Source organism: Mytilus galloprovincialis, chromosome 9 (genome assembly GCF_965363235.1).
Source record: "Mytilus galloprovincialis chromosome 9, xbMytGall1.hap1.1, whole genome shotgun sequence".
Classification (NCBI taxonomy): domain Eukaryota; kingdom Metazoa; phylum Mollusca; class Bivalvia; order Mytilida; family Mytilidae; genus Mytilus; species Mytilus galloprovincialis.
The window spans coordinates 70,898,567-70,919,026 of record NC_134846.1 but is presented as its reverse complement, the minus strand read 5'-3'; the positions used below and the strand labels follow the sequence as shown (position 1 = coordinate 70,919,026).

Here is a 20,460-nt window from a genome sequence, read left to right as displayed (position 1 = left end):
CTTCTCTCATGCTGATAATATGCCTTCTTGCTGCAGTTTAGAGTTGTCGAGGACCCAATACAAGGTGTCAATCACATAACTTTAAAAACCTGGTTATTTAATGTGTTGAAAACAATGAGGATGAAAACATCTGTTTTGCTGTTTACGGGTACAGTAGCTGCATGTGCAGATAAAAACTTATCGATTCGATATTTATTGATTAAGCTCAGGTGATACTTAAATAATGTTTAAGTTGTTCTATTTTACCAAACTATATCACAAAAAAATAAAAAGTGTTTTTTTAATTTCAATTTCAATTTGGTGTTGCAATACTTTTTTCCATGTGTATAGTAGAAATGTAAAGAATATTTTAAACCTTAAAACTGATGTAAATTTCTTGCCATCTTACAGTTTAGATTACATGGCATTCTGAATTTCACAATTTCTATACAATATATATAACCTTTTGAAAATTCAGAAGGAAATGGTATAATCAAGCATTCAATTGTAATTAGAAATTTTTAATGTGATAGAGAAGATGTTATTGCAATGTACAAATAGTAGCCAAACGAATCTGCAAATTTCTCTTTATTGTTGACCTGAACTACATGATTAAGAGCAGGTTTATATAAAACATTCAACTGTCGATATAGACAAAGGCAAAAATATCAACTTTTTAAACAACTTTGTGTATTAAACTAATGTATTTTTTATCAACCATATTTTCAGTATGATATGGAAAAATACAAAGATTACAGTTAAAAGATTACACAGAGAGGCTGCCCCTGGTGGTGAAGTAGATTTATTAATAACAGAAGCTGAATACATTGGGTAAAAATAAATTTCTTACCAAACCTACTTACATAATAAATTGTATGATATTTTTTAACTGAAACATGCAAAAACTATATTTAATACTACAGGACTAACCAAAATCCATTCTTTTTTATTTACCTTAAACATTTTGGTGACAAGTGCACCTAACTTTATTTGTTTATAAGGCTAACAATTGGTTTGATTGTACAGTCAACCTGCATATAAAGGTCAACATTTAGATCAGTGAACATTAAGTTTGTAAGGGATTTGATATTCAAATCCATGAGTGTGGAATTTTCTTGCTGTGTTGAAGACCATTGGTGGCCTTGGGCTGTTTTCTGCACTTTGGTTGGGTTGTTGTCTCTATGACACATTTCCCATTTCTGTTCTCAATTTTGCATATATATAATTACAGTTGGACATGTCAAGCCCAGTTTCTCTGATTAAAAAATTATCTGTTAAGGGGGCTTGCAGGTAAAAATCAATAATTTTTTTTTATATAGGATTTCGCTATATTTTTCTATAAATGAACTGTATCATATACTTAATAGATAAATGAAATAAAAAAAATGGGGTCACCGTTCATTTAAGCTCACAATTTGCCTCTGAAAGAAGCATAAATTTTTGTTATAAATGTCATTTTTTCTGTTGAACTAATAGGAGAAATAGAGGTAATATCGAAACAAAAAAAGAACTAAATTACAGAAATCGCTTAAATTTTACAATTATTTAGTTTATGTACAGCTTATTTAAAAACAATAATAAAAAATATAGGTCACCGATGAGTTAAAAAAGATATTTCAATTTCAATGCAAAAAAATGACATTTTTGCATCAAAGGAAGATAATTTAAAGCTTTTTAGCTCACCTGTCCCGAAGGGACAAGTGAGCTTATGCCATCACTTGGCGTCCGTCGTCGTCCGTCGTCTGTCGTCGTCTGTCGTCGTAAACTATTTCAAGAATCTTCTCCTCTGAAACTACTGGGCCAAATACTTTCAAACTTTAACTGAATGTTCCTTAGGGTATTTTATTTATAAATTGTATCCGAAGTTTTGATCTATCAACAAACATGGTCGCCATTGCTAAAAATAGAACATAGGGGTCAAATGCAGTTTTTGGCTTATAACTCAAAAACCAAAGCATTTAGAGCAAATCTGACAGGGGTAATATTGTTTATCAGGTCAAGATCTATCTGCCCTGAAATTTTCAGATGAATCAGACAACCCGTTGTTGGGTTGCTGCCCCTGAATTGGTAATTTTAAGGAAATTTTGCTGTTTTTGGTTATTATCTTGAATATTATTATAGATAGAGATGAACTGTAAACAGAAATAATGTTCAGCAAAGTAAGATTTACAAATAAGTCAACATGACGGAAATGGTCAGTTGACCCCTTTAGGAGTTATTGCCCTTTATAGTCAATTTTTAACCATTTTTCGTAAATCTTAGTAATCTTTTACAAAAATCTTCTCCTCTGAAACTACTGGGCCAAATACTTCCAAACTTTAATTGAATGTTCCTTAGGGTATCTAGTTTGTAAATTGTATCCGAAGTTATGATCTATCAACAAACATGGTCGCCATTGCTAAAAATAGAACATAGGGGTCAAATGCAGTTTTTGGCTTATAACTCAAAAACCAAAGCATTTAGAGCAAATCTGACATGGGTTAATATTGTTTATCAGGTCAAGATCTATCTGCCCTGAAATTTTCAGATGAATCAGACAATCTGTTGTTGGGTTACTGCCCCTGAATTGGTAATTTTAAAGAAATTTTGCTGTTTTTGGTTATTATCTTGAATATTATTATAGATAGAGATAAACTGTAAACAGCAATAATGTTCAGCAAAGTAAGATTTACAAATAAGTCAACATGACGGAAATGGTCAGTTGACCCCTTTAGGAGTTATAGCCCTTTATAGTCAATTTTTAACCATTTTTCGTAAATCTTTGTAATCTTTTACAAAAATCTTCTCCTCTGAAACTACTGGGCCAAATACTTCCAAACTTTAACTGAATGTTCCTTAGGGTATCTAGTTTGTAAATTGTATCCGAAGTTATGATCTATCAACAAACATGGTCGCCATTGCTAAAAATAGAACATAGGGGTCAAATGCAGTTTTTGGCTTATAACTCAAAAACCAAAGCATTTAGAGCAAATCTGACGTTGGGTAATATTGTTTATCAGGTCAAGATCTATCTGCCCTGAAATTTTCAGATGAATCAGACAACCTGTTGTTGGGTTGCTGCCCCTGAATTGATAATTTTAAGGAAATTTTGCTGTTTTTGTTTATTATCTTGAATATAATTATAGATAGAAATAAACTGTAAACAGCAATAATGTTCAGCAAAGTAAGATCTTCAATTAAGTCAATTTGACCAAAATTGTCAATTGACCCCTTAAGGAGTTATTGCCCTTTAAAGACTTTTTTCACAATTTGTTCATCATGTTGACTTACTTTAAAATATCTTCTCCTTTGAAACTGCTGTATCAATTTCAGCCAAACTTAGGCTAAATGAGTTTCAGAGTATCTAGTATAAATTTTATATTTTATTTCCTTGTATGTCAAGAAACATAGCTCCTATGGCTAAAATAGAACATAGGAGAAAATGATTATTTTTTTTGGCTTTTGAAGAAAATAGGACGATCCAAAAAACATTTAAATAAATTGAAAAGCCAAAATAATCATTGATGAGAGATTTAACCAAAAGAATTAAGGTGAGCGATTCAGGCTCTTGAGAGCCTCTTGTTCAATATAAACATTTCAATAGTCTCACCCTTTTTTTGGGGTTGATTTTTGTACCATATCATAAAGTTATAACTAATAGTGTAATAAATAAAATTTGTAATGAAAAAACAAATGTTCAATTTTTTACTGAAATTTTTGTACCCATGATACCTCCTTAAACAGATATTATTGTTAATTTGTATAATTAAATTCCCAATCTATGATCTCTTCTTGCAGTAAACTAAGACATCCTAATATTCTAATGTTAATGGGAGTGTGTCAGACCAACAATTTAGAAAATATGGTTTTACTGTTTGAAAGAATAGATGAAGGTTCCTTGTATGAAGTTCTGCATCAAAAGGTATGTTTTTAAATGTTTTTTTCTTCTTGTGTTGAAACAGTTTGTTCCCAAAAAAAAAATCTTTTTATTGAAATATTTTCAATCCTACCAGATCAATTTTCCCCTGATTTGTATATATATCTTTTTTAAATTTCATTCATAGAATGTTCCTCTTTGCAAGAGAACTATGTAAATAGATATTACACAGTTCGTATAAGTTTGAATAAAGCCTTTGCTTACTGGCTGAAATACCAGTAATATTACATTCTCTTTAAAATATGACAATTTGGTATGATTGGCAATAAGACAAATATCCACCAGAGACCAAATGACATGGATGTAAGCAAGTATAGGTCTTCAACAGTAAACAAACACCATATGATAGTCTTAAATAATAATAAAAAAATGATATTACTTTACAACTGACATTTTTGCATAAGCATAACGCTTTTGTAAACAAGTATATCAATTATGGAAACAATTTTAGAATCTTTCAATCCAATTGCAAAATATTGCACCATTATCATAGCCAAAATAAAAATGCTAGTTATTAATTTGAGTCATTAGTTTCAATAGTTTCAATAAGGTTAGCTAGTGTTAATTGTCAATTTAGCAGTGATATAGATCCAGGGCAGGGATGCGGGTTCTCCAAAATTTCTAGCTATTAATAAAATTCTAGATCATTTGAATTTAATATTGGATACTACTGTGATTAACTTTTTTTTTTGTAGCTAGAAAGACTGTCAAGTAGCCACATTCATGACATAACATATCAGATCAGCAGTGCCTTGGTTTTCCTGCATGAACAGAATGTTATCCATTGTTTTGTGACATCACATGCGATTATGTTGGTGAATCCACATTGTGCTAAACTAGCCAACTTTGAATATGTTGTAGACTGGTAAGTTAAAGGGTAGATAATGATAATGCAGTTTAATGCATAATCTCAAATGTTAACAATGGAAATTAATGGTTAACCTTGCACTGCAAAATCCAGTATTACCAGTTCAGAAATTAGAAATATACAAAGTCTTGAAATGATAATTGGTATCCACATTTAGATACCAATGTTTTATTTTTGTGTAAAAAGAAACCAAACTCATTGCATATCATGGCATGAGGTAAAACTACAAAATAGTAAGAAAAACCGGCAGCAGTCCTTTTGCGCCAATTACTGTTTTTCAGGGGTATCATTTGTGCCAAATTTTGTTTTTAAAATGTATCATTTGCGCCAATAATAGAAACTCATTTGCGCCAATTTACCTGTACACATATCTATCATAAATATTAATGATTAATATTTATTCTTATTTTTGGCTTAAAAAGTATCATATGATCTGAGATATTTCGCCGTGAAGATAAGCATCTGGAGAAAAATTACTTGAAATGCAGTAGACAGTCCATGTACAGAGAGAGAAGAAAACTTATTGCTTTGCTGAATATTTAATACAAGATATTCCAAAACAGAAGAATTTATAAGCTTTTGCTGATTATGTTTTAGCCACCAACAATGATAACACAGTGCTTTGCTCCCACCATCCGTATGGGCTGAAACTCTATCTAACGCAAGACGTACTAGTAATGGAGCAGAAGCATTCCACGGGGAATTATTATGAACTGTTTTATGCATTTGCCAGACCCAGCCAAACATAAATTGTTTTAACAGGTCATGAGGTCCAGTAACAAATATTTTTTACAGGACCTTTCTTTCTGTTACAGGACCTATTTATTATCACTATTGAGCAGCGCAAAGTGCTGCGAACATGCTAGGGGGGTCTGGGGGCATGCCCCCCTCAGAAAAATTTTGAAAAATAAGATGCAAAATCCTGCATTCTGAGTGCTTTGACTATGATAAATGAAGTAACCAAAACTACTATCCTGTACTACACTTTTGCATGTTTAATCACATTGAATAAAACTTCATTTTTTAAGACTTTATTTAAATTTATTCCTCTTTGGCATAATCAAGTATTTTGTCCTTTTAAGTTGGAAGGTGTAGATGTGTTCCCATTTTTATACAGCTCAATGCAATATGAGCAAGTCATGCCAGTTTCATTTTTGTTGTTGAATGTCAACCAATCTCTACCTTCTCTCCATTTGTCACAAAATTTCCTGACACCACGCTTAGCTAGCTATAAAACCAGGTTCAATCCACCATTTTCTACATTAGAAGATGCCTGAACCAAGTCAGGAATATGACAGTTGTTATCCATTCGTTTGATGTGTTTGGACTTTTGATTTTGCCTTTTGATTTTTGATTTTCCTTTTTGAATTTTCCTCGGAGTTCAGTATTTTTGTGTTTTTACTTTTTCCTCGTACGCTTTCCATGTCTCAACTTTTTTTTGGCGTGCTGTACTTGGATCATCGGCCTTCCGTTTTTGACCAGGCACGTCCCCATCATAAAAACGGAGGAAACTCATGTTATTGTTTACAACATGTGTTTCCGGCGCATGCGTAATGAACCGGGGAAAAAAGAAATGCCGGAAACTGACGCAACGGACATGACAATCGAGATACAAAATTTTCAAAATATTCAAATTGAAAAGGTTTAGGCAGTAGGGAACAAGCCAGTGAGCCTTAAAATTGTCTTATAATATTTTAAAAAAAAAGAAGAAGTCATATTAGAAATGCCGATTTTCAGGGAATGCATAAAATAGTTGACAAGAAAATCTCGCCTTGTGTCAATGGAAGCGTGATTTCATTGGCTGCTTTTTATATTATTGTGTTCTGATTGGATTACTATTTGTGTTGTCCATATATATCTGTATATATGACTAGGGTATTTCCGCGATCCTAATTAATATAAAGACAAATGCTTTTCATTGATCTCGGGAGGAAAACCATATTTTGTGTTTGATATAGCAACACATTTTTCCCAATTTTAATACTGCATGCTGCAAAAAATGTACAGGACAGGAGGTCCTGTAGTTCACAGGATAGTGGCGGACCTTCATGTTTTTTACAGGTCATGACCTGCGGTCCGACGATGTTTGGGTTGGTCTGCATTTCATCCTTCAATATTTGTCTTTTTGGACAATAAAGTGAAGTTACAAGCTACTTCATACTTCAAATTAGGAAGTACCTATGCAATAGCAGTAAGAAGAAAGTATGATTCGAAAAGGAAACATTTGCCATGTAAACTGCCGGTTCCAAGTCTGAATAAAGGTGGAGGGAAGTCATTTTTCTTCTAATTGGCGCAATCGTATGTTTTATTTTTGGCGCAAATGATACCATGTAATTTTAAAACAGGTGGCGCAAACCTAGCATTGGAGAAAAAAAGTTGTGGCGCAAAAGGACGCATTTTTGGCGCAAACGGATCTCTCCCGAAAAACATGCAGCATGACAATAAGTTTAGGTGACAGTGTTAATCATAACAATGGGACCGATTGGTAGATCAATAACAAATATCTGCAAACAACATTAACATTATGATAATAGATTGAAAAATCACAAATTAACCGTAGACTAGTTAAAATTGGGCTTTGAGCTAGAATTACTGTAACAGATCATTGATTTTGATTTTTTTTTATGAAACAGTGAAAAAGTAGATGTTGGACTTAAAAGTTTTGTGAACCAGAACATGTACCAAAATGTGGCATATAACTGGATGGCCCCAGAGATCATGAATGCAAGTTCTCCTTCAATGGCTTCAGATGTTTATAGTTTTGCTGTGGTAATTTGGGAAATGTTTCATGGTAAGATTAAGCTGACAATAGATTAAACTTTATTCTGTGAGAAAACTAAATCAGTTTCTTTCTAGTCCCACTATCGTTTGAGTTTTGCAAATATAAAAAGTCAAATTCTTTTGATTGATGTAGAAATTAGTGCAGAGTGCTCTCCAATAATGTGGCAAAGGAAAATTAATATCAAAATGAAAAAATCATTCTTATTAAGGTAAATCAATGATTTACATAATCGAATATCTATGACATTAAATCAAACAGACATAGGAAAATAGAAATTTGTTATGCTGAAACTTTGTAATAATTTTCATGCACTTTTCAGTGTTCCCTATGGAAGTTTTGAAATTTTCTTTAAAAAGGTATGTTTTAAATCAAATAAAGGAGTTTGATTCAATTTGGTGTTTAAAAATATTGCTACTTATGTCCTTATGGCACTCAACTAGGCTTGAAATTTTGATTTTAATCTTTTGCAGGTGAAGTTCCCTGGGGAAAATTAGACACAGAAACTGTTCATTACAAGATACTGAAGGAGAGAGAACAGCTAGAAATAGAGACTGACAGGATACCAGAGGCGTTTATGTTGATTTTGAAGCATTGCTTACAATTAGACCCACTTCATCGTAAATTACAGATGTACAATATCAGGAATATCCTAACCATTCCTAAACAGGTGACTACGTAATTTGTGCAGCAAAAAAGTTTATAACCAAAAATTCAAGTGTTTTTTTTTTTTTAGACCAATCGATGTAAGACGACAGAATCTATTATTTTTGGATTGTCTTAGATTTTATAAAATATATCTTAAACATTTTGAGAGGCATATCTATATAGCATATATACGCCCTTGGTTTTCTGTTGATTTAATTGTTTCTGCAAACATTTTTTCTTATCACATACAGAATGTGTGAGATGTTTTTAAGATTATATATAGTCCCTGTGCTAAAGACTTAATCACTGAAACTAAGCTGTTCCCTATCGGATGTTAGTAAAGCCATCTTCAAACTACAAACTATTTGATTGTAGAATGTATTACAATATATGGAAAGTTTATTGAAAATTGAGGAAGAAAAGAAACCTTCAAAAACTGTAATTAAACCTGCTAGACCTCCAAAGACCTGGGAAACATCTCAAAGTAACACACCAAGGGATCAAAGACACATTAACTCCCCATCACCTAAAAGACATGACAGGTCTATAAGTAAATCCCCTAGAGCTGAATCTACTCCCAGAAGATTGCTTGACGATGATCATCACAAGGAAATGAGGTATAAAGATTTTAAGGCAATCCCTTGAATGTAATGTGTTTCCTTTAAATGAATCATGCAATTTATAACAGATGTACATGAGATAACTATCAGATAATACTAGAAAATTACCAAACATCATAGAAACAGCTTTCACATTGCTGTTCATCTTGAAATTTAATTATTTTTATTAATTGTGTCGAGTAAAACTTTCATGGAATTTTTCAAAATTGAATGACAGCACCCCGTGGAAAAATTTGATTTTTTTCCTTTTCCTTTTTCTATATTTTTCTGCTAAATAGATTTATTTTTTTGTGGTCAAGATAGTACTTTTACAACAACAGCAACATTATGAATTATAGCTTCTCATCACAAACATTGTTAAATTGTTTTTTTATTAAATTTCTGTTAACTTACACTAAGGTCCATGCATTGTTGTTGTTTCGATCAACATTCTGTCATCAAACATGATCAATATATATATATACATTAATTTCTGTTGTTGAACAAGTTTTAAAAGTCTGAGCATAATGGGTACCTAATTTTACAAACGAGGACTGAGAAAATTTGACTGTAGACATGTTTGTTTTAGGTTCAACAATAACCAGTCCAGTAAACTTCCCATTTCCCCTGATTATCTGCAGGATGACAGATTAAGATTTGTGGACAGAATGAAATTCAATCATAAAGAGTAAGTAAAAAACAATTTTAAATGATGGAGTCTATGTGGGGATATGAGATTGAAGTATTATCTATTAAGGCTTTAATATTTATATTAAAATCTGTTTTCTAGCGGTACATTGATATCTGTATTCAAGTCGTTTATATTTTAATCTATTATCTCCTTACTGTTGAATACAAATTGAAAGGTATGTTAATAAGATAGAAACTGTGTCAATGTATATTTGTTACCCTGGAACCTTTGTTATAAATATTTCATAGTATATGTTCCTGTTGGAACAAATATTCTATACCCTTTATTCCGTTTATACTGTAATATTTGTCCAGTGGAAATGATATAGCTGAATATATGATCAAGGAACTTGACATCCATACACCACAAAAAAAAAAGACATTTAGACAGCAATTTACTGTCTTCAACAACAGTTATTAAGTTATAAGAGTGTCTATAAGCGATCATTTTTAGCTCACCTGGCCCAAAGGGCCAAGTAAGCTTTTCTCATCACTTTGTGTCTGTCGTTGTCTGTCGTCGTTAACTTTTACAAAAATCTTCTCCTGAAACTACTAGGCCAAATTGAACCAAACTTGGCCACAATCATCTTTGGGGTATCTAGTTTAAAAAATGTGTCTGGTGACCCGGCCAACCAACCAAGATGGTCGCCATATTTTTATAGATAGAGGTAAACTGTGAACAGCAATAATGTTCAGCAAAGTAAGATCTACAAATAAGTCAAATGACTAAAATTGTCAGTTGACCCCTTCAGGAGTTATTGTCCTTTATAGTCAATTTTACCAATTTTTCTGAAATTTTTGTAATCTTTTACAAAAATCTTCTCCTCTGAAACTACTAAGACAGAATGTAACCAAACTTGTCCACAATCATCATAAGAGTATCTAGTTTAAAAAATGTGTCCGATGTTCCTGCCAGTGAATCAAGATATGGCTAAAAATAGTTCAATGGGTAAAATGCAGATTTTGGTTTATATCTCTGAAACTGAAGCATTTAGAGCAAATCTGTTCATCAGATTTAGTAATTTTATGGAAATTTTGCAGTTTTTTGCTATTATCTTAGATATTATTATAGTATCTAATGATATCTTATATTATAAATTATGATTTTAACCTCATTTTACATGATTTCCAAAGCATCAGTAAATACAGGTGAGCGACACAGGCTCTAGTTTCCAAATATTTGCATCATAATCTTCAATCCTATGCAATCATGTTCATAGCAATACAATGAATAAACTTTTATATGATAATACAGAACTGTTTGAATGACAAATATAAATGCTGTATGTCATTACTTCAGTTTAGACTGGGAATTGAAAGAAGAACAACAAGGAAAAGATTACTATTATACTGTCAGAGTAAACAAAGACGATGAACAGAAGTTCACTCTCCCATTAAACAAAGAGGATGAACAGAAATTTATTGCCCCATCAGAACAGAGTGAAAGTGAGGCTGGTAGTTCTGTCAGGTAAAAAAGTTTGGAATAAGGCACTTTTCTTAAAAAATCAAGAAACCTTGCTTTTACATAAATAAAAGGTGATGTGGGGTGTATATCAATTGGACATCAAAAGAATAATAAATCAAAATTCCACCACAATTTAATTCTTTTCCACTTACTTTGACAATAATACTTGCTACTATTCAGGTAGACTTTCCTATTTTGTAAGGAACAATCAGATATTGACACTTGAAAATTCTGCCATGTTCAAGTCTTTCATTGCATGATACTGTCAGGTGAACTTACTAATAGTCAAGTTAATCTAGCAAATATTTGACCCTTACCTTAAAGTAATTGTGACAGAAGATTTTTAAGTTTTGATCTTGAGCATTATACCCCAAATATACACAGAAAAAAGTCCCATAAAAATCTTACTTGAGGAAGACTAAAAAATCCTGATTTTAAATTCCTATGGAGAATTACATTGAAAAAGGAAGATAAATCTGCAAAAAGGTAGAAATATCAATAAAAATTGATACAAAATTATAATTTTTCCTCTTCTATTCAAAATAATGTATTGATTCTTGATATTTTAGCTGTCTTTAAGAGTATAACAAACAACTCTAAAGGTGTTTTCATATCTTTTATCGAGCTACAATCTAGATTTTGTAATTCATTGAGTTGACCATTTATTGAATTTGTATACGCCCGTCGTCTTTTAGACGGGACGTATTATGGTATAGGTTGCACTTTGTAAATACAGCTGTTTCTCAAAACACGCCTCTTTTGGGGAGTAATTGAATATTCATAGAAAATTTATTTTGTTTACATACTGGTTCCCAGTTATGCTCTCTGTGTTCCATATCGCAGAGACAGAAATTGGGAATGTTACCAGTAAATAAACACGTGCATATTGTTTACATTGAAATCTGTGGTAACCTTTCATTCGAGGTAGGGGTAGTTAAGAAAATTAGTGTAAGTTTAAACTCTGAGAAGTTCAGGGTATATAAACGTTGAAAATATGCCGCACAGCCCTATATTTTGACCTTTGAAAAAAATTGTGGTGCATATGAACTTTCAATTCTAGGATAAGATTTTTTTCAAAACTTCATAGTAAAAGTGGTACAGTTTTAGCCGTAAAAGGAGTTCCTATGGGAAATTGCATTGTCAATATTTACAGAAATGCAACCTATATAGGGTGAAAAAGGGGAACATTCAGAATTTAACCAAATGTGCTTTTTTTTCACAGATTTTAAAGAAATTAACTGAAATAAGAAGTTTTATAAATATTTAATGAAGATTGATAGAATCCTGGGCCTTAAATATGATGACTCAGCATAAATTCACAGTTTACAGTATGCATAGTTTACTTAAAGTCCTGGATACAAAATTAAATCATAATATTTGCATATTTGTAAGTTAAATTGTTAAGAAGTGCATATATTTACTCTTCGCAGTCATTGAAACTCATAGATCCTTCCTGAATATTATTTATGGGGTATTTGTGTCCTTTCGATAACCCAAAAGTAAGCCGCAACACCTAAATCTGCTTTTTTGTCACCACGGCATAATAAATACAAGCTAGAAAAACAAAAATATCTCAAGAAAACTTACAGTAGTGTGTTCTATCCTGAATATGTACTAAATATTCCAAATTGCTAGAAACAGCAGAATGATTTAGGAAATTTGAGGCCCCAGGGGCAAAAAACATAGAAAAATTGCCTACCCCCTGGGTCATAAAACAAACAATTTAACTTGTAAATGCTATGATTTTATGATTTTAAAGTTCTTGATATAGAAAACAATAACTATGCTTGGAAGTTATGCAAAAATCAGATGTTAGCAGTCATCTCTACAACATTTTAAGTGAATTTATAGCTCAGACTGGTATCTGCATACATACAACTATTGCAAATATGGCTTTGTTTGAACACTTCTATTATATATAGTAGCTAAATTGTGTCAGATATATGGTTACAGATGATACTGTTGTGACAAGAATTCTAAATTGACCATTTGAGGCAGAAAATGTGTTCTTTAATTGACAAATAGGCATACAGTAAGATGTGGACTGGAGATAGAGGCTGGATTGGATACTTTATATAATCTTGAATGTTGTAATGATTGACTGCTAAACATTACATTTATGATATTCTGATATGCTTTCAATATGTTATCAAAACAGTTTTTAACAGGTTCTAGGCATTTTTTATCAGAAAATATGCAAATAGGGTAAGCTGGCAATAATTAAAGTCTTGTTTTCAAATTCTTTAAAAAATTGAAACAGGGGAGGGGGTATCAAATGTATAGTAAAAAAAAACTTAGAGTATACACAGTGATTTCTTTAAGACTTTAATTCTGATAAATGAGTATTAATGTGAGAAAAACTGATTTTAGAGAGTTTTCTATTTGAATAAATGTCTGTATAGGTTGCACTTTGTAAATACAGCTGTTTCTCAAAACACGCCTCTTTTGGGGAGTAATTGAATATTCATAGAAAATTTATTTTGTTTACATACTGGTTCCCAGTTATGCTCTCTGTGTTCCATATCGCAGAGACAGAAATTGGGAATGTTACCAGTAAATAAACACGTGCATATTGTTTACATTGAAATCTGTGGTAACCTTTCATTCGAGGTAGGGGTAGTTAAGAAAATTAGTGTAAGTTTAAACTCTGAGAAGTTCAGGGTATATAAACGTTGAAAATATGCCGCACAGCCCTATATTTTGACCTTTGAAAAAAATTGTGGTGCATATGAACTTTCAATTCTAGGATAAGATTTTTTTCAAAACTTCATAGTAAAAGTGGTACAGTTTTAGCCGTAAAAGGAGTTCCTATGGGAAATTGCATTGTCAATATTTACAGAAATACAACCTATACCGTTGTCCGTCCGTCCGTTCATTTGTCCGTCGTCCACACTTCGGACAATAACTCAAAAACGCTTACACCAATTTCCATAAAACTTAAGTGAATTGTTTATATCTATTGATGTAAGCTCCCTTTCATTTTTTTTTAATTTCAGATTTTAAGTTTTGGATTTAGGGACCGTTCAATATTTACCAGATGGATGGGCCGGTGCATTCTTAATATTGTTTCATTAAAAAAGCTAACGCCCATCCTTTTAAATTCTGAAAAAAGTCCTTGCCCATCTAAAAAAATCTATAAAAAAAGTCCTTGCCCCTCTAAAACTATAAGATAATCAAAATTGATTTAGGTTCTTTTTCTATTTTAAAGTTTTTAAAATTTTATGTCTTGAAATCAAAGAATAAACTTTTGGTGTTAATACAAAATTTAAAATGTGCTAGTTAATTCCATATATATACATACATTTAGTTCAAATATGAATATTCCTTTATCTGTTCTACTTTTGGAAAAAGAAATTATGGTCCTTTTAAGCAAATATAGGCAGGCATGTTTTTGAATTTGATGCAGCCTTTTTCGCCTATTAATTAATTCCCTAAATCTGACAACTAAACACCAAACTATCAAAAAACCTAGCATTCTGTAAGATTGATATATAAATGAGAAAGCTGTACAGTTATATGAAAATCTAAGTTGATTTGAAAAAGTTAAAAAAATTTTTAAAGGTGACCAGTCACCATCCAAATTTGGTCCAAACTTAAAATTGCAGCTTTTTTTTAAGCTATTAACTAAATCCATAAAAATGACAGCAAAAAAACAAAGTACTAAACAGCCTGGCATTCAGTAAGATCAATATAAAAATGATTTAGCAGTAGAGTTTTATGAAAATGCAAGTTGATTTGAAAAAGTTATGAACAAATTTAAAGATGACTATCTTGAAATAACCTAAAACAGAAAATTTAGCTTTTTCTCAAACCTTTTTATTAAATCCATAAGAATGACAGCAACACACCAATCTACCAAACAACTTAGCATTCTTTTAGATCAATATATAAATGAAATAGCTGTAAAGTTTTATGGAAATCCATGTTGATTTGAAAAAGTTATAAAAAAAATTAAAGATGACTATCTGGATTTAGCATAAACTGAAAATTTGAGCTTTTTCTTAAACCTTGTTATTAAATCCGTACGAATGACAGACATACACCAAACTACCAATCAACGTGGCATTCTGTAAGTTCAATATATAAATGAAAAGGCTGTATAGTTTTATGGAAATCCAGGTTGATTTAAAAAAGTTATAAAAGACATTAAAGATGACTATCTAGATTCAGCCTAAACTTAAAATTCTAGATTTTTTTACCTATTTATAAAATCCATAAAAATGACAGCAATACACCAAAGTACCAAACAAACTGACTTTGTGTAAGATCAATATATAATTGAGATAGCTCTTGAGTTTTATGAAAATCCAAGTTGATTTGAAAAAGTTATAAAAAAAATTAAAGTTGACTATCTGAATTTAGCCTAAAATGAAAATTTGAGCTTTTTTTCTTACCTATTAATTAAATCCATAAATTTAACAGCAATACACCAAACTATTAAACAACTTGGTATTCCATAAGGTCACAATAATTTATAAGATAGTCCGAACAGAAAATTTTAGCTTTTTTAATCCTTAATTAAATCCTTAAAGTTGACAGAAATGAACCAAGCTGCCAGTTTTTGAGTGCCCGCAAAAGAAATTTCTTACATACCGATAAAATGGATAAAAAAATTTCCTATAAAATATGTTCTGGCCCATCCACTAAATATTTTAAAAAAAGTTCTCGCCCATCCAAATATTTCCACAAAAAAAGTGCTTGCCCCGCCCCATTTTGCACCGGCCCATCCATCTGATAAATATTGAACGGTCCCTTATGGGGCTTTATTCATAAAAAAAGGGGGATTTTCAACACTTCAGACAATAACTCAAAAAGGCTTTCACCAATGTCCATGAAACTTTGGTGAATTGTTTATATCTATTGATGTAAGCTCCCTTTCAATTTTTATAAATTTCAGATTTTAAGTTTTGGATTTATGGGGCTTTATTCTTAAAAAAAGGGGGATTTTCAACACTTCGGACAATAACTCTAAAAGGCTTTCACCAATGTCCATGAAACTTTGGTGAATTGTTTATATCTATTGATGTAAGCTCCCTTTCAATTTTTATAAATTTCAGATTTTAAGTTTTGAATTTATGGGGCTTTATTCATAAAAAAAAGGGGGATTTTCAACACTTCGGACAATAACTCAAAAAGGCTTTCACCAATGTCCATGAAACTTTGGTGAATTGTTTATATCTATTGATGTAAGCTCCCTTTCCATTTTTATAAATTTTAGATTTTACATTTTCTTAGGTAATGAATTTTTATACTTAAAAAAGGGGGATTATATGAAACTTTGGTGAATATATTAATGTAACATCCCTTTTGATTTGTATATATATTTCTGGTTGATCATATAAATTCATTTAAAGCATAAAAGACAAGTTAGAATAGCAATGGGCGTATCATGCGCTAAAGCGCAGCCCTTTATTCAACATGTCAAGGTAAAGAATCTCAAATTTAATAAAAACAATTTAGCATATATTTTTCTTTTTGTGGTTTTAAGTTTCTTTAAACAAAGTAGATGCTGAACAAATATAATATACAGATATAAACAATACCAAATTTTCACATTATTTTTTCAAAATGGTCACAAAGCCACAAATCTGCAATTTCTTAAATGAAAAATGCACATAAAAAAAAAAAATACATACTACACTTTGGTTTTGTACATTTCATGAGCAGAAGATTATATAATGTAGTCAAGTAAAAACTTATAACCTCATCAAAGTATCATACTTTACATAAATTTTAGGAAAATTAACCAAAAACTGACAAAAAAAAAAGACTCATTTTTGTGGAGTTATCTCCCCTTTCAATGTTAATTTCCATAGGAAATTAAAATGCTGACTTTGAGTTTTTCTCAAGTTAGATATTTATGGGACTTTTTTTCTGTGTATATTTAGGGCTTAATGCTATAGATTACAACTGAAACATTTTCTGTTGCAATTAGTTTGAGGTTAAAACTTAGTTTGACTGGACGGAGGTCAGGTATAAATCATTTTCTTTCCAATTAATGATAATGTCAAATTTACACGACAAAAAATTCAATGATTGTAGTTAGAAACTTTACTGTGGATTCATTATAATTTGTTGGATACCAATTTTTCGTGGGTACAGTTGAACTACGAATTCAAATGTTCAACAAATTACAAATATTCTATAGGTTTGGCATGCAGAGATTGGCAAAACCACAAAATCAAATATCAATGAAAATGCAAGTTTTCCTCAATCCACGAAAATTGATACCCACAAAAATAAATGAATCCACAGTAGTATCCGTTCTGCAGTAAAAAATGAATATTTGAAAAATATAAGGAAACTAGAACACACTTCTTTGTCTTTCTAGTGAGCATGTTAGCCATGGTAACAGATCCCTAGCTACAAAGTTCAGCTATCTGAAGGTACAGCAGCAATGTTTAAGTCCCCCTGGTAAATGTGTCAAACCTGCTAGTCACTGTATAGATCCCAAGTTAGAATGTGCCCCTGAGAAGAAGTTATCAACTGCTGGCAGTGTATATGCTCTCTATAACATGGACTATCATACACCACAGAAAATTACACGGGATCCTAGAACTCCATTATATAATACAATGCCTAGAAAGAGGCAAAAAATGTCTGTTCAGACACCAGAAAATACAGAGTAGGTGTCATTTTGTTTTTTCAATCTTTAATGTTATTTCAAAATTAAATAGTGATGAAAATGTCTGAGGTCTTGTCAAAGCAGTTTTCTTGAAATGCCAGTTAAATTGGTGAAAATTGTAACTGAATATTCTTTAAGGCAATAATTTCTGTAACATGATTCTTAGTGACTGCTTGATTTTGTCAAAAATTTGTTATATTTCAATAATAATGGTGCTACAATAATGAAGCTATTGAAATAAGAATGAAATTACCCTTTATTTGTAGACTTGGTCCTTCAGTTAAAGATTGGTATGGTGGTAATGGTAGTGTTAAAGATTTGGTGAATTTATATCAGAAACAGGTCAATGAGGTATTAAATATATCTCACTTTGCCTCTGAAAACAAATTGTAGGCGACTTATTTAAACTTTTTTTGATTATTCAACAGTATACAAAATCAGACCATGCCAATTTATATTTTTTGAATGCTGAAATTACAGTAATCAAATTCTTATGACAAGCAGTTGGCATTAATTGAAAAACAAGGAGTTAATTCCCATCAGAGAATCTTTGAACAAAGGTGGATTAGTTGATTCTGTTATTGTCCCATTCATTAATTTTTCCCATTTAATTAAGGGCTTTTCCAGGGAGCAAAAAGTATAGTGGGGTGGAAGCAAAACAATTCTGTTACAGTTGAACACATACCTATGGTGGTTGGGTATAAAAAAAAGTGTTGGACACCTAGGTACATTTTCTCCTGGACAAGATAATGCATATGACTTTGGCTTTGGAGCCTCTATTTGTTTTTCTTATTATATTTTCAGAAAGATTTACGTAATTGTGTAATTTTTGCCATTGTTAACCATTAACAACTTAAACAGGCTTCTCTAACTAAGTGATTTAATAGAACCACCATATGTAGGTAGGGATAATTATTGTCTAAAGGAAAACTTCATTTTTGAAATTTTTGATACTTTGTCCCAAATAATTTAACTATTAATGAGATACACCATCAAGGATGTTGGAATCCTATATAGTTTTACTTTGAACATCTATCAGTTAAAACAAAAATGCCAAAAGTAATGGATAGAACATAAATGAAACAGGATTTTACCGTTATATTCTCTATATATATTTTCTAAACTTAATATACCAATTTAAAGGGCAACATAGAATTGTAATTTGACTGGTACAGGTGTTTTTCAATTGACCTTACATAAAGCAGGGGTATCATCAGTGAGCCGTTTTACTGTAGCTGACATTTTACTATTGTGACTTATTGAACAACAAACCAATGTTTATATTCATAAGTGCTATAATGAAATTAAAGCTTCCATTAAATATGGTAAATAATTAATTTAGTGGTATGTTTTCATTTTTCACAGCATTCATTTCAGCAAGATTTACTCAAAGGAAAGCTTTCCACTGTTGATATCGGCCTTCATCATCAGGTATGCAGTATTGATTTCTTAAACATAAAATAATATTGTTGTGAAAGACAAGTATTTTGGCTTCAAAATGGCCCTTGTCAGTATCGGTCTTTTTACAACACATATTTTAGTCCAGTTAGGTACACATTTGAAATGTTTTATGAACTGTAAGGTATTTAAATTACATGCCACAATACATCATGCACTGTTTTAATCTAGATGAAACAATATGGAAAGACATTACTGGTAAAATGAAGACTATATTTTCTAAAGCTAATGGGCATTATTTTTTCTTGTCTGTGCACTCACCCTTCCTTCTGTCCTTTTATTTTGATGCATAAATGAATTCATTTATGGGACTTTACATTGGATGAAATACAAGTGTCATTAAGTTGTATTCTTTTTGTACATTTAAAATAAAATGTTTGAACTAAATCATCTAGAAGATTATACATCAGATAGCCTAACATAGCATTGCCATCCTAATGGAAATTGCCTTATATAACATAGAAAGCAACTTTTTCTGAAGGGTACTTATAACAATTTGTTGTTTTGATGCTGATAAGAATGTAATGGTTACTGCCTGTTTACAAGAACTTCTAGGTACAATTTATTTTTCAGGTTCAATCTATTTATCCTAACATACAGAACATCAGTCCTTGTTATAGTCCAGAAAACTGCAACAATCAAGGTATTTTTGTTTTCCAAAAGATATTTACATATTTAAGAAACCAAAAATGAAATGTGTTAGCAGTTTATTTGTATTTGTATATTGCCAAAAGATAGTTTTACAAATGTGATTTTATCACTGTATAGTAGATTGCAACATTTGTGTCACACATTAATGACCATTAATGGAGAAATGATGAAATCCACTATATGGCAATAAAGTCAAAACTTTATTTCATATGTGCAACTGTCTTATGGAATATATAAATTAGAAAAAAAACTGCTAACACAACTGTTAAACCAACCATAGTGTGTATTTAATGCATTTTATTTGGGGATTATTTCTGCTTTTATATGGAACTATTTATAATGGAGAGCATACAAAATAGAGTTTTTAATGCTGCAACTACAATTCCCAATTTTCATGTTTCCAAAACACCCTCATATCTATAAATTTGTGTTACACATTGATATCAATAATTGGAAGACAATGGGAAAACATACTTATATACTTTACTGACTTTTGTTATAAAGTATGGTCAAGTTATGAGTTATTGTACCAGAATATTGTTGTAATATATATATTTTTAGTAATTTTTAGACATTTAGAATAAATTAAGGAAATGTTTAAAGCAATGATCAGCTACCAAACAACACAAACTAACTTTTATAGTCACAGTGAAATACATGTATCATTAAATAGATCTATTTTTGCATATTTTATGTTTGTGTTTACCAAAACTATATAAACACTATGTCTGAAAAACTGGAAGAAAGATTTATAACTTCTTCAGAAAAAGGGTGAATTTGAG

At 31.1% G+C, this 20,460-nt stretch overlaps 1 protein-coding gene across 6 annotated transcripts in view; it reads left to right on the top strand.

Moving 5' to 3' along the window:
* The window catches only part of LOC143045807 (uncharacterized), a 32,499-nt gene that overhangs the window by 6,750 nt on the left and 5,289 nt on the right, over positions 1 to 20,460 (top strand). For 5 of the 6 annotated variants that reach the window (XR_012969030.1, XM_076218581.1, XM_076218579.1 and 2 more), the window contains exons 7-18: positions 709 to 810; positions 3,757 to 3,880; positions 4,591 to 4,760; positions 7,397 to 7,554; positions 8,016 to 8,212; positions 8,566 to 8,807; positions 9,379 to 9,477; positions 10,780 to 10,947; positions 17,276 to 17,569; positions 17,836 to 17,920; positions 18,935 to 19,000; positions 19,601 to 19,670. Coding sequence is in view for 5 of the 6 variants with exons in the window: in XM_076218581.1 (XP_076074696.1) it covers positions 709 to 810; positions 3,757 to 3,880; positions 4,591 to 4,760; positions 7,397 to 7,554; positions 8,016 to 8,212; positions 8,566 to 8,807; positions 9,379 to 9,477; positions 10,780 to 10,947; positions 17,276 to 17,569; positions 17,836 to 17,920; positions 18,935 to 19,000; positions 19,601 to 19,670 (1,775 nt within the window). In the remaining variant the exon portion in view is untranslated. The remainder of the gene's footprint in view (positions 1 to 708; positions 811 to 3,756; positions 3,881 to 4,590; positions 4,761 to 7,396; positions 7,555 to 8,015; positions 8,213 to 8,565; positions 8,808 to 9,378; positions 9,478 to 10,779; positions 10,948 to 17,275; positions 17,570 to 17,835; positions 17,921 to 18,934; positions 19,001 to 19,600; positions 19,671 to 20,460) is intronic. The other variant, XM_076218582.1, reaches the window with a different exon arrangement.